General features: G+C 47.8%; 1 protein-coding gene across 1 annotated transcript; it reads right to left on the minus strand.

The window, feature by feature from the left end:
• Positions 1-3,067: 3,067 nt before the first annotated feature.
• On the minus strand, positions 3,068-22,036 carry exoc3l2a (exocyst complex component 3-like 2a). The gene is made up of 13 exons (XM_056284788.1): positions 21,944-22,036; positions 14,998-15,546; positions 12,271-12,488; positions 10,991-11,741; positions 10,033-10,147; positions 9,838-9,948; positions 9,591-9,691; positions 8,207-8,317; positions 7,985-8,120; positions 7,735-7,857; positions 7,468-7,623; positions 5,291-5,412; positions 3,068-4,129 (listed from the first exon to the last, which is right to left on the minus strand). Exons 2-13 carry the CDS (start codon positions 15,519-15,521, stop codon positions 3,808-3,810), a joined length of 2,790 nt encoding a protein of 929 aa, XP_056140763.1. The 5' UTR covers positions 15,522-15,546; positions 21,944-22,036; the 3' UTR covers positions 3,068-3,807.
• Positions 22,037-23,251: the final 1,215 nt, after the last annotated feature.

A 23,251-nucleotide genomic window follows, 5' to 3' on the forward strand; every position in this document is an offset into this window, starting at 1 on the left:
GGTAACTTTTGCATTGGGGGGGGGGGAGGGGGTGCAAGAGACGAAAACAGGTCACGCACCCCACCTTGACCCTGCTGCCTCAGAGGGGTCGGTATGAAGCGCGTCGTGTGTAGCATGCGAGGTGCAGTGCGGAGTGAGTGGCGCTCCCGCTGAGGTCGGCTGACCTGTGTTTTGAAAAGCCTACGAGCTCGTCGGACATGAAAGGGGGACGGCCAACGCTCGCACCCTCGCGCCGACCAGCGAAGGGGAAGTCCCCCCACCCCCCCCACCCCCCCCGAGCGTGCGGCATAAACTTGGCTCCAATAAAAGCATCCATTTTGCACCTCGGCGGACAACAGGAAATCTTTGTTTATTGAAAAACATCCCCTCGGTAGACCCCGGTGGTTTGACCCCTCTTGTTACGCCGAGGCGGAGCGTCATGCAGGAGACGGGGTGGAGTCGTGTATTTCGAGACCTCGCTTCACCAAACAAAGCCGCCGTTAGGCCCTAAGATAAACAGCCGAGGCATAAAGTGTGCATATATGTGGACGCTGGCATGTGTTCTGCGTCAGAGCCTCGGGCCCGTGTCTGTTTGTCTGCATGCCCTTTGGTATCTATTGTTTCACGTGGCTGCAGAATTAGTCTCTGGCATTCCGCGGAGCAGGAGGTCATACCGCAGGAGGTCATACCGCAGGAGGTCATACCGCAGGAGGTCATACCGCAGGAGGTCATACCGCGGCCTGAGGCTGGAGGAAGGTGGTGCGGTACGGGTGCAATATGTGCAAACAAGAAACACATCAATCTCCAGAACTGACTTAACTGTGTCAGTGTAGAAGCAAACAACACGTCTTCGTGCAGCTTTTAGTATCTACAACCCCCCCCCATCCGCAGTAACCCAGACGCTGAATTCGTTGACTCGACCCAATCAAGCTACACCCTCCCCCCCCATCTGCTGTAACCGAGACGCTGAATTCGTTGACTCGACCCAATCAAGCTACACCCTCTCCCCCATCCACAGTAACCCAGACGCTGAATTCGTTGACTCGACCCAATCAAGCTACACCCTCCCCCCCCATCCGCAGTAACCGAGATGCTGAATTCGTTGACTCGACCCAATCAAGCTACACCCTCCCCCCCATCTGCTGTAACCGAGACGCTGAATTCGTTGACTCGACCCAATCAAGCTACACTCTCCCCCCCATCTGCTGTAACCGAGACGCTGAATTCGTTGACTCGACCCAATCAAGCTACACCCTCTCCCCCATCCACAGTAACCCAGACGCTGAATTCGTTGACTCGACCCAATCAAGCTACACCCTCCCCCCCCATCCGCAGTAACCGAGATGCTGAATTCGTTGACTCGACCCAATCAAGCTACACCCTCCCCCCCATCTGCTGTAACCGAGATGCTGAATTCATTGACTTGACCCAATCAAGCTACACCCTCTCCCCCATCTGCTGTAACCGAGATGCTGAATTCATTGACTCGACCCAATCAAGCTACACCCTCCCCCATCTGCTGTAACCGAGACGCTGAATTCATTGATTCGACCCAATCAAGCTACACCCTCCCCCCCATCTGCTGTAACCGAGATGCTGAATTCATTGACTCGACCCAATCAAGCTACACCCTCCCCCCCCATTTGCTGTAACCGAGATGCTGAATTCATTGACTCGACCCAATCAATCTACACCCTCCCCCATCTGCTGTAACCGAGATGCTGAATTAATTGACTTGACCCAATCAATCTACACCCCCCCCCCATCTGCTGTAACCGAGACGCTGAATTCATTGACTCGACCCAATCAATCTACACCCTCCCCCATCTGCTGTAACCGAGACACTGAATTTGTTGACTTGACCCAATCAAGCTACACCCTCCCCCCCATCTGCTGTAACCGAGATGCTGAATTCATTGACTCGACCCAATCAAGCTACACCTTCCCCCCCATCTGCTGTAACCGAGATGCTGAATTCATTGACTTGACCCAATCAAGCCACACCCTCCCCCCCATCTGCTGTAACCGAGACGCTGAATTCGTTGACTCGACCCAATCAAGCTACACCCTCTCCCCCATCTGCTGTAACCGAGACGCTGAATTCGTTGACTCGACCCAATCAAGCTACACCCTCTCCCCCATCTGCTGTAACCGAGACGCTGAATTCATTGACTCGACCCAATCAAGCTACACCCTCCCCCCCCCATCCGCAGTAACCGAGACGCTGAATTCATTGACTCGACCCAATCAAGCTACACCCTCCCCCCATCTGCTGTAACCGAGATGCTGAATTCGTTGACTTGACCCAATCAAGCTACACCCCCCCCCCATCTGCTGTAACCGAGATGCTGAATTCGTTGACTCGACCCAATCAAGCTACACCCTCCCCCCATCTGCTGTAACCGAGATGCTGAATTCATTGACTCGACCCAATCAATCTACACCCCCCCATCTGCTGTAACCGAGATGCTGAATTCGTTGACTCGACCCAATCAAGCTACACCCCCCCCCATCTGCTGTAACCGAGATGCTGAATTCGTTGACTCGACCCAATCAAGCTACACCCTCTCCCCCATCTGCTGTAACCGAGATGCTGAATTCATTGACTCGACCCAATCAATCTACACCCCCATCTGCTGTAACCGAGATGCTGAATTCATTGACTCGACCCAATCAAGCTACACCCTCCCCATCTGCTGTAACTGAGACGCTGAATTCATTGACTTGACCCAATCAAGCTACACCCTCCCCCCCCATCTGCTGTAACCGAGATGCTGAATTCATTGACTCGACCCAATCAAGCTACACCCTCCCCCATCCGCAGTAACCGAGACGCTGAATTCATTGACTAGACCCAATCAAGCTACACCCTCCCCCATCCGCAGTAACCGAGACGCTGAATTCGTTGACTCGACCCAATCAATCTACACCCCCCCATCTGCTGTAACCGAGACGCTGAATTCATTGACTCGACCCAATCAAGCTACACCCCCCCCCATCTGCTGTAACCGAGATGCTGAATTCATTGAATCGACCCAATCAAGCTACACCCCCCATCCACAGTAACCGAGACGCTGAATTTGTTGACTTGACCCAATCAATGGGTGTTTATTTAGTTTCCAGCAACATTTTCCTTCACAGTGAGAGTTCAGAACATTTACAAGTTGCATAAAGTATATCCTCACAAACGTATGCACTACATCGAATACCAGAGAACGGTATTGCTAGCCAAGGAGCAGATGAAGGCTGTGTGGGCTCCACAACACTGTGAGCTAACTACGGAGTTACATGACCTACTATGTAAATACACGTCATACAGCTTATCATGCTATAGATCATATTGCATTGCACCTGCTAACAGTAGAGTCCACAATTATATAGATGCATAAACTCTCAAGACCTTACATACATAAAATGTACATAAAATATAATTTGTTGACTTTTTATAGCCGTATATGTATATCGACACAAATCATTACAATCCACAACGCATATTTTTACACAGACTTTCATCAGCAATACACAGTCTGTTTCACATTTCAATTAAAAATGCACACCGGCAGCAATTGTTTGGAGACGGAGGAAGGTTTTGTGTTTCAGTGAGCGTGTACAGTATGGGAAGTACCTGAGGTCAAGTTTCTTTATTCATTTTTTTCTGTTAGCGGCTTTGAAATATTTGGTACAACCATTCTTTTTGTCAAGGTGCATGTACATCTCATCAGCATTTTCACAGCATCTTCTGTGTTTGCTCCCCTGTGTTGCTTTAGATTTCCCTGTTTATCCTTAAAAACTAAAATATCCACACCGGATGTTTATCAGATTCACTGGCTAGTCTTCCATGTGAACTTTATTCATGTCCTCTGTGGTCTGAGACTCTGGGGATTCGGGTGCAGCGTTCTTGGCTTTGGTCCCGCGGCGTCGCCTGGGCCGGTTCTCCGAAAACCAGTTGGTGACGGTCATGGCGAGGCGGAGAAGGCCGAGGCTGATGCAGTGCACCTCCGAGGGAAGGGGGATGTCGGAGAAGAGAGCGTGGTCCCGGCACACGAGGGCGGTGTTGCACTCAAAGTCTTTGACAACGTTCAGGATCTCCTGCCGTTCCGCCTGCCGCATCATTCCTCGCACGTTCAGCAGGGTGGAGACGTGCTTCTTCCTATGGAAAGGAAGGGATGAAGGAGGGGAGGGAGGGTTGGGGATGGGCGGAGAGAATTTTAATTGAAATTGGGTCTGGTGATTTCGTGGACAAAGTGTATGTATCTGTGTGTGGTGGACCAAATGTCTCCATAAAGACCATAAAACCAGAAACAAGCTACGGAAATAACCTCGTTCCTGGACCAGTTTATGGTCCCCATGAGGAGCAGGTTTATTTCTGGGCTCGGGGTTAGCTTTATGCTGCACTTACAGTTGGAGTTATGGTTCACTTAGGCCTAGCATTAAAGTTAGGCGCAGGAATTAGGCTCAGGGTTGAGGTTAGGGGTCAGGGTTAGGCTTAAGAAAGGGAAAGGGATCCGGTTAGGGTATATGTTTGGATTTGGGTTCGGGAATAGGATTTTGAAATTTTGACTCCAACATGAATTTTTCCTTCCTACAAAGATATATAAACAAACCCATTTCTGGGTGTTTGTGTTTGGCTGAATGGCTCATACAGTCAAATAAGGTACACAACAAACCAGGCGCAGACCGGCAACCTTTGATCTCCTAAAATACCAGCAAGGCACGCCAAGTGGTAAACAAAAGGGTCAAGACAAACAGTTTCGTGTGCTTCGGTGAGTTAGCATGTCTCCATTTCTGAGCCACAGTGTTTTTGCGCCTCTCTTCCACCCCGCCCCCGCCCCTGTGAGTCCGAGTGTGGCACCAGACTGTCTCCTGCAGGGTGGCAGGAATAGGAAGTACTCCGCAGCAGTTCCTGTCTGCGCCGCCATGGGTCATGCGTCACACATGGTGATGCATTGCCAACCGTCACCTGAGCCTTAAGCGGCACACAAACAGCCAGGGGGCCGGGACTCCCCTTGAGGCCCCTCAGCCTCTTCCACTCTCAAAACAGAGCCTCGCTCCCCTTCAAAAATAGCCAACTTAATGTAGATATGTTTCCGCGCTTCTTTTCCTTGTTTTGATCCATTGTGTCAACAGAAAAACTATACACTCGCTTCGACTTTCCTAAGTTTGGATAAGGGCCAAAACCAGCACTGTGAATGTGTAGGAGTAAGCACAAAAGCATATAGGTCCTTCGGGAGGGTAGTCATGAAAAAAAAATAAAATTGTGAGTCACTAGCCAGATTCCTAAGTAAAGAAAAAAAAGTGACCAAACTCTTACCTTATATCAGGAAACTCTTTCACCAGAACTGCAACCTCCATCTGAATGGAGGGGGTGTCCTCCAGGAGAATGATGTCAGCTAAGTGGCACAGGATGCTGTCCAACCAAGAGGAGCCTGATTCCTAAAACAGAGCGAAAACAAAAATATCAGCATTGTTTTTTTTGTTTTTTTGGAGGGGGGTTGGATCCCCCCCTTTTCTCCCCAACTGTACTTGGCCAATTACCCCACTCTTCCGAGCCATCCCGGTCGCTGCTCCGCCCCCTCTGCCGAGCCGGGGAGGGCTGCAGACTACCACACGCCTCCTCCGATACATGTGGAGTTGCCAGCCGCTTCTTTTCACCTCCTGACAGTGAGGAGTTTCGCCAGGGGGACGTAGGGCGTGGGAAGATGATGCTATTCCCCCCAGTCCCCCCCGAACAGGTGCCCCAACCGACCAGAGGAGGCGCTAGTGCAGCGACCAGGACACACACCCACATCCGGCTTCCCCCCCCCCCAGACACGGCCAGTGGTGTCTGTAGGGACGCCCGACCAAGCCGGAGGTAACACGGGGATTCGAACCAGCGAGCCCTGTGTTGATAGGCAACGGAATAGACCGCCACGCCACCCGAACACCCCCATCAGCGTTGGTTTTACGACAAAGATCAACCAAAGTAATTAATAATTGTCACAATAAGGCATTTCACTATCAACACATCATATACCATCATAGCACAGGACACTCTGAGAGTGAGTCCACGCTGACACAGATCAGTTCCAAAACGCCTCCTTTTCTCTCCGTGTTCAATTTCCATTCCCACGCTAAGCTGGTGTCTTCAATCGGCGAAAACTGAGCTTCATGAAAACACTGTCCAAGGTGGACAAATTTGAAAACGGCGGTCTCACGTTGTACTGTGGACCGCGAAAACGGCGCTTTTTGAAAACGTTGATGTATAACTGTCACGTGATCAACGTAAAGCTGTCCGACAGGAGCGACTTGGAACATTGAAACTTTTCTACTTTTCTGAGGTTTCAATGTGGATGGGAAACTTTTTGACAATGATCGGATCGGAAAACGCTAGTTTGGTCAGAAAACTCCCTAAAATGTGTATTCAGATTTACCCGTGCTAGTGTGGACGTAGACATGTGTGAAATCTGTTTTCCAAATGTGGACACGTAGGATACAGAAAATGATCAGCGAACAAGCGGCTGAACAGTTAAACACAACAGCTTAACATATGTGAGAAACACATTAATACCACAAATGGTCCGAGGCCAAACATGTAGTTCATCAACATGAATAGGAACAGCTACATATCTGTTTTTCCAAGCTGCATTTTCCAGTCAAATGCCCAGTTACAAAAAAGACAGCAAAATTTTCCAGCTTGGCATTTACCAAAAATATCTGTGTCTTTTTTAGACAGATATTTAAAAAAACTTATCCTCCGCCCCCAGTTTCCACAGACACTTCGTCCTGCCCCTCAGCAATAAAAGGCCATCAAGGACATCCCAGAGCGACATCAAAGCCGGCCAGCTGACAGGAACAGGAAGTTCCCTCTGAACACAGAAGCTTCCTGTTGTCAGCCGAGGTGACGGACACTTGTTTGAACTCAGGCACAGGGAAAGGGGCAAATGCCATGCTGGCAGGCCTGTAGTTCCTCTAAAACCTCTTCCCCTCGCTGGCTTGTGCTAGCGTAAGCCCAGTTCATCCATCTTCATATCACTGACGGCAGCCATTTTTCAGAGCCCGGTCCTGTATCAACACTGTCTGAGTTATTCCCGACCTAGGAAGTCCAGGGGTCAAACTCTATGCAGAGCCACTAGACTCTGCATTACATAAAACACATATTCTGCATTTTTAAGAAATGGCTTTTTGGAACATTTGTTAAAGGGGTTTTTGCAGGATGCTGAGGTCCGTGAAAAAAAGCCGATCATCACTCGGTGTGTTTTGGGCTTATTCGTGTCAATGGAAGTTTGATTAACAAAGGTACTTCCTGGGACGAGTGTGGCTGAAAGAAGTGACACAACGACTGATCAGATGAACAGGATGACGGTGTAATGGGGTAACGGTGGTTCAAAAGCTGGGTTTTTTTTTAAATCTAAGGCTAAGAGTGAAAAACCACCGAATGACACTTTCCAGGTTCAAAGAAAAACATGAAACATCTTTTTTTTTATTATCATTTTAGGAGACCAGACTCACTAGATCCTTAAAGAGTCCCTTCAGCTGTTTGGCTTCATCCTGCAGACGGAAAGCCATCCTCTTCCTCATCTTCAAGGACGTGCAAATAATTCGTCCACGCATGATGGCTCGGACGTACTCCACCAAGACCCGTCTGTGCACCTCGCCCACCAGGCTCTGTCAACCATTCAGTTTGATCAGTTAATTGATGCACAGAGACAAACGCTGCTAAATGTCGCTGGTCTGAAGCCGTTTAGTGCAGCTTCTGTTGGATGAAACAAGGAATACCTGATACGGTGGAGAGTCCATCCTCTTGAACTTTTTGAAGTGCTGTTTGATGCTGGCCTCAATGGCCTCAAAGGCCTCTGTGTTGTTCAGCCATTTCCTCTTTATCAGTTTGTCGAAAAAGGGCTGGAACAGCAACACATCAGTTTTCTGATTAATGGAGTGAATGACGCCAAAAGAACCAGCTGACCAATTCCAAGAATATGTCGAAATGAGCTTTCCCAAAACAAATGGACTTGAGACGAACACTCACCCTGATGTGTTCAAACAGTCTGTCGGTCAGGACTCTCACTGACTGGTTGACGATCCGGTCCAGGGAAGAGTTTGCCCTCTGTGCCATCTCCTCGCTGCCCTGTGGGTCACACTGCCTGCAGCGCTGCACAAATGACCTGGAGCGCACACAGAGAAGATGTACTCAGAGCAAATGGTGTGACGCTCCAGAAACGTCCCTTGCTGAAGATGAGCCAACATTTACCTGAGAGGAGGGCAGCAGTTAACGAGAGCTATGGTTCTGGAAACATATCCATCCCCTCGATCTCCAAATTCCGCCTGAGTCTCATGGAACATCTCTACTTTTCTCTGGAAGCTGGAAACACAAACGTTTATAAGTATCTGTTGAATGCTGATACAATATTAGATACAAAAGGTCTAAACTATGTATGTGTTATGTGATGGCCGGGAGAGACACTTGGTGGAATGAAAAAACAAAAACAAAGTGGAGAGAGTTTGGAGTACCAGGGGCGTGTGGAGCCTGGCTGGCATGTCTCCTCAGGAATGTTGTGGCTAGGGAGGGGGATGCTTAAGTGTATAGAAACAATATAAAGGTAATCTAATTTCATATCTTTTTTCCCCATTTGTATCCGGCCAATTACCCCACTCCTCCGAGCCGTCCCGGTCGCTGCTCCACCCTCTCTGCCGATCTGGGGAGGGCTGCAGAATACCACATGCCTCCTCCATTACATGTGGAGTTGCCAGCCGCTTCTTTTCACCTGACAGTGAGGAGTTTCGCCAGGGGGACGTAATGCGTGGGAGGATCACGTTACTCCCCCCAGTTCCCCCTTCCCCCCCGAACAGGTGCCCCGACCGACCAGAGGAGGCACTAGTGCAGTGACCAGGACACATACCCATATCCAGCTTCCCACCTGCAGACACGGCCAATTTTGTCTGTAGGGACGCCCGACCAAGACGGAGGTAACACGGGGATTCGAACCAGCGATCTCCGTGTTGGTAGGCAACGGAATAGACTGCTATGCTACCCGGATGCCCCACTAATTTCATATCTGTAATGTAATCTCCACTTTCAGCCTCTGGAATAGGCAAAAATACATGAGCAATATTGTAACCTGATCTCATCTTTTATTTGTGATAACCTAAGACATGGAACTTTTTTTTTTTCTCCTGATTTTTCCCTTTTTTCTCCCAATTTAGTGGCCAATCGATCCCTATTTTAGTTCAAACCCCCACCCTCGTACTGCATGGGTTCGCCAACTGCATCTCTCCGGCCAGCAGTCTCGAAGGAGACGCCTCACCACTTTCGTGACAAGGCGAATCCAGGCCGAACCACTGCTTTTTCCCACACACACAGAGACGCATTCATGTGACGAACACAACCTGACTCCGCCCCCCTCCCGAAGACAGCGTTGCCAATGATTGCTGCTTCATCGAGTCCGGCCATAGTCGGATCTGACGAGACCGGGGCGCGAACCCCGGTCCCCAGTGGGCAACTGCATCGACACAAAGCCGATGCTTAGACCGCTACACCACCGCGGACCCACATGGAACTTTTAAAGTCGCTAAATTAAAACCAACCTTTAAAGTCATTACATTGCATCCATGCCTTTGTAGTAGTTTGTACTCACCTATAGAGAAAGTTAGCCAGGCCTATGAGACTGCAGCGAGCCACTCTGGCCCCAAGAAACTGGCTCACCGAAGTGGATCTGTCTAGGTCTACCTTCAGCCTCTTGAACAGGCAGAGATACATGAGAATTATGTTAATGTAATCCATTTTAGACTAGTTAGGAATTCACTGCAGTACTTAACAAAAGCCTTTTTGCAGTTCGCCACCAAAATGGTTTCTACAGCAGTTATGAGGGTGTGATAGTATACCTGGATGACAGAGCGTGCAAGGCTAGACTGATATTCTTCTATGTGCAGTGTCTGGGCCCATCGCCTCTCCTCTTCATCCAAGACCTGAATCAGCTCAATGGACACCTTCTCCTGAAAATTACAAAATAAAACAGTTTCTTCACTGAATCTAATGAAGATTCTCAAATGAACAATCATATAGGACTTTTTTCTTACCATGACAATGTCGAGGCAGTCTTGTTCCAGCCTGTCTACTGTATCCTGAGCCAAAATAGGTTCAAGTGAGGCATAGTTGATGGCCATGGAGGTGCTGATGGTGCCCAGGACATCCCTGATTGAAAATGATAAGCCATCACTAAACTATTACTGTGTGTAGGCATTTGCAAGACCTTAAAGTTGGACTGAAATTGAAACACTAATATTTCCTTGCATCATTTATTAGCTCAATTGCTATATGTTTTGCATTCTCTTTATCTACTGAAAAAAATATAAGCATAAAAGGTAGAATTCAGATTTTCTATTTTTCTCTTTTTAAAAGAGCTCCCCGTAGTCCAGCTTTTCTCAGCCAATCAGATTCTTCTTGTTTCATCTTGTTCCCTGTTTCTCAGGGGTCGTCAGAGCGGATTTCACAGTTTCCATCGGTACCCTGTGAAGGCTCAGCACCAATGGTGGGCGTTATTAGCCCAGGCCTCAGCCAATCCCGTATGGTCTTGTCAATCCGCATAATGATTTGACAAAATTTTACGTCTGATGCCCTTCCTGACACAACCACTATGTACGGGGGCACAGGTAAAGTGCTGGACGCCATCCCAGTATTCATGGACTTGTGCCCATGCCTGTTGCCCAATACAGCCAATCAGATGAAATCATAAAAAAATATGAAACCCCGCCCACCCTTGCTTAAACTTGTCACTCAAAGGTCAGCTCATGAATATTAATGAAGACTAGACCATATAAAACCAAAATATAACTCTTTTACAAATGAGAAATAGTTGCTGAATGTTTTATTATGCTGTCTTCAAGGTTTTGAGACCTGAAAAATTAAATCTGATTACTAATTTTGGTCTGACTTTAAAATAGGTTTAATATCTATTGTTGTGTTAAGAGACTGGGCCATGAATGTCTTGCCCATGTCCACACATCAACATTTACTTTCTGATATTTTGAGATGTACCTGTTGTAGATGTTGTAGAACCAGTCCAGCAGTGAATAGACATCGGTAATCTGCAGCGGACCACTGGTTATTGTACGAAGCCGTTTAGTTACGGCCCGATGGTAACTCTCTAAGTAGACCTGGAAAGCAGCAAACTCCTCGGGGTAAATGGACACAGCATTCCTCCGCGCTGCGTCCAGGTCGTCTACCATTCGACTCCTCAGGCGCTCCAGGTAGGAGGCCAGCTGGCCTGCCTGCGTGTCCACCTGATGTGGCAGACTCCAGTCTGCGGCCTCCGCCACAGCCTGCCTCCACTTCAACTTTAGCTGTCGGGGGCGATGGCTGGGTTGGTTCTGGGAGCTTTCCGGCTGCGGCTTGGTTTCCTCTCTCAGAGCCCAGGCGGCATCGGCATGTTCCTCCTGCTGGATGACCAGCACTACCAGACCGAGGTTGGGACCAGCGCTTGGCTGGCGGAGGGACTCCCTCACCACGTCCCACATCTCCTTCTGCAGGGCTTCATACAGCAGCTCCACATCCTTTGCCTTTCGCCGGCTCGAGTCCAGAGTGGCATTGGAGCTGGACGTGCTGTCCAGAGGTGGAGTTGTTAAGGGGATCATACTATTAGGTGTGCTGGGAGCAAAGGTTGGTGTGAGGGCGGGGTTGGGTGTGGTGGGTAGTAGGGACAGCAGCTCACACTCTCGCTCCAGCTCCTGAATGTGTGTGTCTGCCAGGAGGAGGTCCCTGTGGTTCACCAACTGTAGGATCTCCAACACTATGGGAATGGAGAGAAAAAAAGTCAGCTTCTTTGCAGCAGTCTACACAGGTGGGGCAGAGGGAAGGGCTATATTTGATCTTCAGTCGTTCTGTGTGTCCTGACTGACATATTCAGAAATACCAAACGGAGTTATTTGTTGCTGTTTTTACACTCTTCTATTCCTAGCCAGGTTCCCTGTCAAGCTGTGTGAACGGTAGTTTGGTTGAACATCTATCTGGAGGAACCTGCAGTAGGAGGAAGTGTGGTCATTTCCTGATTTCACAGTCTGGTGATGATTGAACCCAGTGACTCAGGGGTCTGGGGACTTCTCAGCCTCATAAGAGAGTTCTCTAGGATTGGGAGGAAATAACTCCTGACTCTGACCGGGAAGTGCAAAGTTCTCTGTTAATAGACTACAACAAGGAAAACACCTTGTGTGGATGTCGAAAAATGTCAGAATTTTCAATGTCACCCTCATAGTAGAGCCAATTGTTGGATTTACACATTGCTAATTCCATCTGGTATAATAAAGGGGGAAAACTCTTACCTGAGAGTGGCTCTCTGCTTTTGACTGCCGGCTCCTCCTCCACTGTTTCCTCCTCGGCCTCTTGGGAACCACGGTCTGACATAGATTCCCTCTTTAGTTTGCCCAGGCTTACCATCTTGAGGAAGGACAGCCGCTGATGAGCCTCGGCTTCGCTATCTTTGCTTAGGTCCCCACAGGGCAGGCTTTCTCTACGCTCCTGCTTACGGCGACCGGTGATGCTACAGAGTGACCAAAGCAGTGCAGTCAATATCAATGGCCACCACTGACTGTAGTTATTGCATAATGAGAACGCAGGGCTGTGGTCACCCAACTAAACAGGGTGTCTTTTTTCTTGGGAAAAAAGTGGACTTTTTTATTCAGAGCATGGGATACCTTATACCTTACGCAAGTCAGTGCTCGGAATTACTATGATTATGAATACACCAACTTCACAGTATACTAGAACATGTAATTTGGTTGCAGGATAATTGATATTTCAGGCTTAAAACATCACATGGGAGTGGCTACGATCTCATTTCATTTTTAACATGTGCCTGCGCATTGTTTTTAATGACAGTAAACTGAATTGAATTGAATTGAATTTTGTTTTTTGGGTAACTGCTGCTTGATTTGATTTCATGCACTTTATAGTTGGACTTTTTGTATCTTTCGTTTTTTTGGGGGGTAAATCAAGTGACACCCCCTGACCCCCCCCCCCCCCAACACTTGCTACGCTCATGAGATACGCTCATGAGATGTACAACCACACCAATCAACCAATCAACACCTTCACTTTTGTAACCTGTGCTTCGAATTGACAAGCTATTTATTAGTGACGGGGTACTATGGGAATGAATGTATGGCATGGCAGCCGCCACGGTTGGAATGTTGTATATTTGCACATCTGCTAAACTGTGCTGCTGTGAAGAGTGAAAACAATGACTCAGATATAAATAGTCCCATTCACATGGTACACAGCAAGTAATCAACATGGTACCGACAAACAAAATTAGTTCCTTAGATCAACAGGTTGTTACGAGGTTTTACATAACTCAAGAGGAAATAATGGCGCTATATGTTATGGGCCAGCCTGTGTTACTTAACCTGGCAGAAGAAGAGCTTCTCAACTCATCTGATATATAGACTGTGGTACTTAACCTGGCAGAAGAAGAGCTTCTCAACTCATCTGATATCTAGACTGTGGTACTTAACCTGGCAGAAGAGGAGCTTGTCAACTCATCTGATATCTAGACTGTGGTACTTAACCTGGCAGAAGAAGAGCTTCTCAACTCATCTGATATATAGACTGTGGTACTTAACCTGGCAGAAGAAGAGCTTCTCAACTCATCTGATATCTAGACTGTGGTACTTAACCTGGCAGAAGAGGAGCTTGTCAACTCATCTGATATCTAGACTGTGGTACTTAACCTGGCAGAAGAAGAGTTTCTCAACTCATCTGATATCTCGACTGGTTAGCCACACTCTGAAAGTCGTACTGAAATTGAAACACCAATATCATCTAACCTCAATTATTACTTTAATAGTCATACATTTTGTATCATCTCTTTCCCTTTTTTGGGGGGGGGGGGATTTGCCCCATTTTTCCCTCCCCAATTATCCCGGTCGCTGCTCTACCCCCTCTGCCAATCCGGGGAGGGCTGCAGAATACCACATGCCTCCTCCGATACATGTGGAGTCACCAGCCGCTTCTTTTCACCTGACAGTGAGGAGTTTCACCGGGGGGACGTAGTTTGTGGGAGGATCATGCTATCCCCTCCAGTTCCCCGTCCCCCTGAACCAACCATAGGAGGCGCTAGTGCAGCGACCAGGACACACACCCACATCTGGCTTCCCACCCATAGACACGGCCGACTGTGTTTGTAGGGACGCCCGACCAAGCCGGAGGTAACATGGGGATTCGAACCGGCGATCCCTGCATTGGTACACAACGGAATACACTGCTATGCTACCCGGACACCCCGTATCGTCTCTTTCTACTAGAAAAAAGATGTAAACATGAAGGGTAGAATCCAGTTTTTCTATTTTTCTTTTTAAAAGACCTCCCCCTAGTTCAGCTTGTCTCAGCTGATATTTTCTTCTGATACTCATGATGTCATACCGCCAATCATGTCAAATAAGCACGAAACCCCGCCTACCCTGACTGCCAACAATCGCTTGTGCTTGTCACTCAAAGGTCAGCTCATGAATATTAATGAGGACTAGACCACTCAACCGCAGTTCTTGAGGCAACTGAGAAGTTATGGATAAAAACATCAAAAAAACCCACAACATTACTCATTTATAAATTAAAAACAATGTTGCTGAATGTTTTATCATGTCATCATAAAGGTTTTTAGACATGAAAAGTTAAATCTGGTTATTGATTTTGGTCTGACTTTAAATCTCATTGGTTCCAAGACAACCTTAAATTTATAATTTTCTTTGCTGTCTTGACAGTTTTGCCAAACAGCTTTTGTGGCTTTCACATTAGTTTATTGTTTCATATGTTTTTTGGCGCCTCTGATCTATCTGTATGATAAATGAAGAAGTGCTATCTTTATGACTCATTTTCAATAATAGGGAAACAATGACCATTACGTGGGTCGAGCACAAAAAGGCCCAGCTCGTCCAGCACTTGAGTGAAGTTTGTTATTTTTCATTATGAAACAAAGGCCATTACATTTCAGTGATATAGAGCACTTAGAATTTACTAACTCCTCCTCCTCCTCCTCCTCTATCAGTCCTCACCGTAGCAGCGTCATAATTCCCTCAGAGCTCCTGCGTAATCCTTTCTTCCTCTCTCTCTCTGGTGGGGGCGAGCTGAGCTCCGGCGGGGGGCTCCGTTGGGAGGGGCTTGTCCCCCACACATTGCGTCCAGACATGCGAAGCCCCTTCCCCAATTTCCCAAGGGTCTTGAGGGGTGACACACCGCAGATCCGCTCCAGAGTCCCCTTCAGGGGCCTCCCTTTAGGGTTCCCCGCCCCGTGCCTCTCGGCGTTCACCTCGTTCTCTTCCTCCTCGCCGTCACGGGAGGTCCTGTGCTGTAGGGCGCCCCGGACCTCCCCCATGATGAGGCCCAAATCGCCTTCATTATGCTCGTCCTCAAGATCCACTTCCTCAAAGGGGTTCAGGTCCTTCAGATCCTTCAGGTCATTCAGATCATTCAGGTCTTTCAGGTCCAGGTCCAGTCTGGGCAGGATGAGCTCCCCGTTCGATCTGGGGAACTCATGGCAACTCTTGGACCTCCCCGGGAGCTGCTTGAGAATGGGCATGGTTGTGCTGAAGGATTTTAACAAACTGCAAAACAGAAACATTTGATAATCAGAATCGGAATCGGAGTCCTTTGTTCGCCAAGAACATTCAGACATACGGAATAAGGAATTTGGCTTGGCATTTTGCTCTCCCAACACACAAAAACACACAGCAAGAAACACAACATCAAACAACAGTAGGGAGAAAATAGAATGGGTAAAATGATAGAGTAAACAGATCTACCAAAAAATTTGCATATTGCAACAGAGAGTAATAGCGCCCTTGGGTTCCTTGAAAGGCGCTATACAAAACTAAGTTGTTGTTGTTGTTAAGGTATGCCGGGGGTGGGGGGGGGTCCATGAGTTAACAGCTATACCATATGATGGCTGGTTATGTAATAACATTAACATCTTGCCCTCTCTGAACCAAGGGGAGGCCAAGATTAGAGGTTAAGCATAAAGGAATGGAGCAACTGCAAACTTAAAAAATGTTCCAGATACTACTTCTTAACGCATATATGAGGAACTGATTATAAAATGCTCAAGCTCATAATACATATTATAGTTCACTGCAATCGTGTTTTCTTGAATTCCATGTGCTCATATGTATGGATGTATTACATACAGGCTATGTCCATCTGGAGAAAATGCTAAGCCATGGTATACCAACTATAACCACACCGTTGTGTTTGTATATGACTCCTGTGTAATCCATACACATACTTTAGGAGAGAAATGTACTTCACAGCCTACGGCTCTGTGTTTTTTCCTGGTAAACGGGCTTATGATTTTGAGAATCTGTTTACGTATTAGCACAAGAGCAGACATGATTAGTTCACTGTAAGCGGAAGTCAAAACATCCTTTCACATGCAGGTTACATAATGGCGGTGGAAATAGGAAATATGGCTTCTAAATATTGCCGCACCGAGAGAATGCCATGTATGTTTTTTCTGACAATATACACCTGTCGAACCACCGCCTCATGTAAATATTACTGTTCAGAACCAAATAAACACTGACGAAGGAGGCCCGATTTAGCTCGTGCAGAAATACCGACACTTGAGTGGCGGAAGATTCAGACAAATACTAGCAGCAAAGCCTTCACTTTGGGTGTCTAATGACGACCAGAGTGAATAAAATGAGTAAGCGAAATGATATTTAATCAAAATCTTAAATAACAATATAGACTAGAAGACAATCTGATTCATCTAATTCATGTAAACCCCTCAAGTCAAACGGTTGAGTTTGAGAGTTAAACTGGAGAGTGACGATTGACTTTTTAAAAAAATAAAATTTTAAACCTCAAATACTTTACTCAAATGCCACCCGTTAATGAATATCATATTCCACACTGCATCTCATTAACCCCGAATGTGGCCTTGGCTACCCTAAGAAGAAGTACGCACTTCAAGGAACTGTGAGAAAGCGATACTAAAACAACTTTGTGTTTTCCGGAGCTGGATCTAGGTGATGAGCTGAGAACACGTTTACCACTCTGACACTCCAGAGCAGTTAGACAATCGAAAAATACCTTTACAACAGAAATGTGTCGTTTAAACTTCATTCCTACACGCATATTTCAACAATGTAGGCGTAGATGGTTTGATTCACGGTTGTTAATTCAAAAACTGTGAATCAAACCTGGATCTGCATTCATCTTGGGGTTTATGGCCCTGATACACGCAGCGGCTTTTACATCAACGTCAACCAGCAGTGTCATGGACAACAGGCCTGTGGATAACACTTAGACAGGGCAACTGTCACATGGGAATTCAGTCAACCAGACTGACACACCTTACTAAGGTAATTATAAACCCCCTTTTTTTGAATCACTATTGTTAACTCATCTATGTTTATGTATTTATATTAATATAAATATATATATTAAGATGTGTCTTTAAAATAAATCTAATTCCTCTCTTAATCAAGTTTTTAATTGTTTTATTACATTGAATTCATACACAGATCATAATAACTTCAAATAATTTAAACAGTTAACATAATAACCAAGAACATAAAATAATAAATGCAAATGATACAATTTTGATTTATTCCTCTTCAGCAAATTAATGTAGAGTTTCTATCATTTTGCGTTTCATTTTCTTTAACGATGTCATCAGGCATCTCATTTAAGTGTTCTTTTAATGTCATGTAAGAAACCAGCATGTTTGAGGCTGCTGGCTTCTTAAGATATTCTACAACGAACTCCATGGCCTCCATTGCACGGACAGTAGTTTTCTTTCGGCTCAGGCCGTATGAGACTGTGTCAGTGAAGGCCACGGACTCAAGAGAGGGACTGAAGGACAAGGAAGGAGGAGCCAGTAGGGGAGTTTGGGAGTGAGGGGCTTGGGGTTCAAATTCTGGGGATGTGCATATCAAGTTATCTTGTTGGCACTCATCTGTAAGAAAGAAAGGCGAAATGATTATAACATTTCCATCTAGGACTATATACAACATAGACCCAGAGCTTGCTGGCGATGACAGCTTTGACTTCATGCTGGAATACTGTCCTCAGATTCTTGAATTTCGTTTTTATTTCTCCCACTGCAAACAGACAAACAAACAAACAATATATCATAATCCATGCATAAATGAATGCTGCCTGTACAGTCTAATATCATCCTTCCTTCGGATGAGCCGTTAAACCGAGGTCCTGACTCACTATGGTCACTAAAGATCCCCTGGCACACATCGCTAAGAGTAGCCGGTCCCCCATGTCCTGGCAAAATTCCCAACCCGGCTCTCTCCATCCGGCCACCTAATCATCCCCGTGTAATTGGCTCACTGATTCCTCCCTCTCCACCTCAAGCTGATGTGTGGTGAGCATTCTGGTGCAAAATGGCTGCCGCGCATCACCCAGGTGGGTGCTACACAGTGGTGGTGGTTGAGGCGAGTTTCCCCCCTGTCACTGTGAAGCGCTCAGGGCAGGGGTGGGTAACCAGGGGCCGTGGAGAGCCATGTGTACGCAGGTTTTCCTTCCAGCCGGACTCCACACCAGGTGAGGTCACTGGTTAGCAACCCTTCAACCAAAGAGGAGGAATGTATCAGTGAAGTCACCTGGTGTGGAGTCCGGCTGGAATGAAAACCTGCATACACATGGCTCTCCATGGCCCCTGGTTACCCACCCAGATAAAGAAAGCGCTATATAAATGCAATCCCTTATAATTATTATCATTACAATCTATATGTACTTCACCTGGCCGGGTTTCCTGAATGCATCCTGTAACATTTCTGCTGTATCGAAAAATGGTTCTGGAAATCAATCACACATGTCTAATCAATTGTTATAAAGACACATTACACATTATTAATTAACTTACTTGTGAAAGGCCCCGGCTGGTCTTCAGACATCTTTCTGACCTCCAGCTTCTTATATGATGGGCATTTGTGAACCACAATACACTGTGCTCTGTGCAACACAACATGACATTACAAGGTATGAGCATTGAACTAATATTAACACTTGCTAGAGTGTTATTTCATAGCTAGTCGACTTGATGTTTTCCAGTACGTCATCAGCTGTTTCGGAAGGGGCCGTTCTCTCCGCACTCCCGTCCGCTACAGCTGCGGCGTTAGCATAGCAACGGTAGCCAGTGGGCCGTTTAAGCTAGCGCAGACGATCTGCCAAATGTCGGCTCACTGAGAACTTCCGCTCAAATAAACGTTATCTGGTGTGTTTTCGGTACATTTTCAACTGTTATAACCGAGCAGTTTTGCTTTAACACGCTCACTTACCGGAGAGAAACGCTGTCGGTCGGAGCTCCTTCCCCTCGGCGCGGCGCGGTGCGCTGCGCTCGGACGGCCACTAAGGTTTCAGGACGGCGAGATCAGGTGACCCCAAAGCCGGACTGTGATTGGAGAGTTTGGGTGCAATTCTCGACGCTGACCGAGAGAGGCCGCCGTTGAGCCAAAATGTCGTAGAAAAGGTCAACCGCCGACGTCGAACGTCGACGTTTTTGACTGAGGTTGATGTAGAAATGGCTGCGTTTGTCCATCAAGCACATCGGAACGGCTACGTGGGGGCGGTTTGCCACACGGCCGCCGTTTTCCCTTTAAACGTTTAAAAAGCCGAACTGCGTGATGTTTTATATTTGAAGCGTAAACTCATAATAAGACGCGTTAGCCCCTAGCTAGCGGGTCTGACACTTTAGCCGAGCGGTTAGTGACGTCGCCTTGTGGTGTGGTGCAATACACCGCGTATCGAATCCCGCACCGGGCAACAAAATAACCGGTTGCAGAAGTGTGAAACGTTACTCAAAAACTGCTCAAAATGTAGCTATTGCTGTATACATGTCCATTTCCTGTACATTTTTTGTGGAATGATTTCCTTGAAAAAGAAGTGTGTGTGTGTGTGTGTGTGCGCGTGTGTGTGTGTGTGTGTGTGTGTGTGTGTGTGTGTGTGTGCGCGTGTGTGTGTGATGTCTGCAAGTGCTAGAAGCTGCTGTGTACCGGAGTCAAATTCCTCGCACACTTGGCCAATAAAGCTGATTGTGATTGTGATTGTGATTCTGACTGTGCGCGGGCGTGCGCGCGCGTGTGTGTGCGCGTGCGCGTGCAATCAATCAATCAAGTTGCATTTTTTTATATGGCGCTTTTCTAGCTGCAACAGCCACTCAAAGCGCTTAACAATTAATTCTACTAGAAATACTTCGGTCATTTGAACCTGCACAACTAAATCAAGTGAGAATCATCTAAAGGAAGCTTGGCAACCTAATGGCTTTGGGAAAGTTTAAAGGCCATAAATGCAAACGCTCGTCCTGCACTGGTTTCAGATCAGACTTTGCAAACAGTAAAAAAAACAGCCTTCCCTGACCACCTATGAAAGGAATCCTACATGTCAGTTTTTAGTTGTTGCCCCCCCCCTCATGTTAACCAAGCCAGGTTTAGCTTAGAATACATGCACACTGTATTTGCAACGCTGTCCTGTGTCCCATCCTGGTGTCTTATACATTCACACCTGAAAGCTGTGCAGCACAGCCATCATAATCTTTGACAGCTGTCCATCAAGCGGGGGAACTGGGGGAAGGGGAGAGGGGGTTAAGGGGCTTTTTCAAACTGCCAAGTTTTTTTTGCAGCCAGACATGAAGCTCAACCTCCCCATAACGTGTCCGGCTGCTGCTGCGGACTCTGAAACATCTGCTGTACTTGAATAGCATTGCTCCTCGTCTCGCCAATCACCGACTCAACCAGCCACAAAACACAGCAGGGCTGAAGACGGCAGAGAAACGAGATGTACTCCGTTCTGACAAGCGGACACATGAAATGGATGAAGGCCACGCTAAAGACGGTTATTTAAACTGAAAACGCCGACATATTCACGACAAGAAACTGTGACTGATCCGATTTGTTCTAGACAAATGATCACCTCAACCAGGCTCGGCCCTCTGGGAGAAGGTGGGACCTCATACTTCGGGGTAATCGACCCTGTTTGTGGTTTTTTGTTTGCCAATTTGGAGCAACCTTTCAAAACCCGATCGACGGCAGTAATCACCATTTTTCGACACGATGCAAATCCTCAGAGACCTCTGGAGCACTACAATCTAACCACAACGTCCACGACCTAAAAAAGGTTAAAGGAAGAAAGCGAGAGAGAGAAAAAATCAGCATTCTTTAGATTTTCATCATCCTCTCACTTCTCCTTCTGTTGCCCATGTAGGACCATGAACCGCCCGCCACAGACCTGACTTCTAGCATTTCTCTGCCCTCGACCGGGGCCGTGGCATCCAGACACACAAGATGTGTGGCCCCGCCGCTACCCATTAACTCCTTTTGTGGCTTGTTTCGAGAATCAGCAAAGAAGGAGGGCAGGAGGACGCAGCCAAATTGGAAAAACAAAAACAAAAACTACGGTGAAGAACTTGGTGACACTTACAAGAGCCCTGCTGCAAAAGCTCATCAAAACCATGAGGTCAAGAAAGAGCCTGACCTAATGAGAGCTGGGTGACGAGGAAACCCCCCCCCCCCGCTATCCTCAGCAAGCCCTGCATCTGGCTTCCCAAAAGCACCCATAATTACTATACAAACGGAAGGGACTCGTCGCATCGACTCCCCGGGTGCTGATTCCCACCACGAGTCACACGGCGACCGGTCAGTCAGCACACAACGGTGACGTTCTCTCCGCTGTGAGCGAGAGGGGATTGTGGGGGAAAACACCGCCTAAGGGGTCGTTCTTGCGACCGAATCGGGTCCATGCGGGTAAGACTGGAGAGCTGCGAGTGAAGGTCCGTGCGGAACTGGGCCTTGGTAGTTTCCACAGCATCTTCAGCACCGACACTGGCCGTCAGGGCTGCAGAGGCAGGACCGGACGGACCAACGAAAAAGCAACCAAAAACCCTGAGTTCATGCCCACGCTGACCCACGTGAGACCCCAGTGTCAACACCTTCATTCGAAAAAGACTCAATTCCGAACTCCCGCGCGAGAGCGGGGCGGGGTTCCTCTTACCTGGTGCAGCCGGCGTGCAGTGCTTCAGTCCAGTGTCATGCCGGTGGTGCTGGACGCTGTGGGCTGCCAAGCTCTGGTGTGCGCACATGTGCGTGTGTGACTAATGGTGCGAGAGTGTGTCTGTAAGTACTTGACGGCTCAGGAGAGCACTGTGACTGGCTGCCGCTTCCTGACTGGTCTCTATTGTGGTGGAAGGTGATCCATTTTCCTGAGGAAACGCCCGTTAACCCCCCCCCAGCCCCCACCCCCCAGCCCACTCCAAACATCCCTCCCTTCACCCCCTACACATACACACACACACATACACACACCCCGTCGCCAATCTCCCCAGGGACCCCCCCCTCCCCTCCCCCTGTAATTACACTATCTGCATTAACTGTAAGGTGAGGGGGAGGGGGGGTTGGGCTTGACAGCGCGTTCCCCCCCAGCAGTGTTTTATATTCCTCGCCGCTTTGCAAACTCTCTCTGTGTGCGCGCGCGCGCGCGCGCGTGCGCGCGTGCAGAAATGGTGACCGTGACCTTGAGTCAAAATTCGGAGTCAGAATTCCATACAGAACAATGCATTTTTCTCCCCCCCCCACCCCCCCCCCACCCTCTCATTGGAAAATTGCTCGCAGAGGAATTAGGGGGGATAGGACGACACATTAAGTGAGTGCGGCTACGTCTATTTTATTGCCTGTCCTCCCTCCCCTGCGCAGAGCGACGGCCAAGTCATGCGGGCGTTGCCGCGTGCGTGACGTCATAATCCTCTCCCGAGACTTGGAGACCAGAGGGGGCCTGCCTGCCTGCCTCTGCAGACCCGCGCGCCACCGGACTCGGTCGGTTCGGCTTTTTGTGTTGATAGAGGTGCACGCTGCGGCGTCACCGCGCAGGTAGCGCGGCGGCTTCCCGCAGTGGCGACACGTGTTTCCAGAGGCGCCTGCTTTCGCCGCCCTCCTCTGCCCCCTGGTGTAGAATCCGGGGTAAGACATCACAACCAGCGGGCAGTATTGGAAGAGGTCACTTTAAAGTTACCCTAGAGGTCAAGAATCAATCAATCAATCAATCAATCAATCAATCAATCAATCAATCAATGATTGATTGGCTGTCTGTCAGTCTATCTGTCTGTGTATCTGTCTGTCTGTCTGTTTGTCCATCTATCTGTCTGTCAATGTGTCTGTCTGTCTGTCAGTTTGGCTCTCTGTCTGTCAATGTATCTATCTGCCTGTCTGTCTGACTGTCCATCTGTCAGTCTATCTGTCTGTCTGTCTGTCAATGTGTCTATCTGTCGGTCTATCTGTCTATCCGTCCATCCATCTATCGGTCTTT

The sequence above is a fragment of the Lampris incognitus genome, chromosome 8 (assembly GCF_029633865.1).
Source record: "Lampris incognitus isolate fLamInc1 chromosome 8, fLamInc1.hap2, whole genome shotgun sequence".
NCBI classification, from domain to species: domain Eukaryota; kingdom Metazoa; phylum Chordata; class Actinopteri; order Lampriformes; family Lampridae; genus Lampris; species Lampris incognitus.

Excerpts from the sequence above, each read along its gene's own strand:
- exoc3l2a (XM_056284788.1), bottom strand. The coding sequence starts at position 15,521 with ATGCCCATTCTCAAGCAGCTCCCGGGGAGGTCCAAGAGTTGCCATGAG. Across the intron at positions 7,624-7,734 it reads TGGACTCTCCACCGTATCAG|AGCCTGGTGGGCGAGGTGCA; the intron begins GTATTCCTTGTT and ends AATGGTTGACAG. Across the intron at positions 5,413-7,467 it reads AGGGACTCTTTAAGGATCTA|GAATCAGGCTCCTCTTGGTT; the intron begins GTGAGTCTGGTC and ends GCTCTGTTTTAG.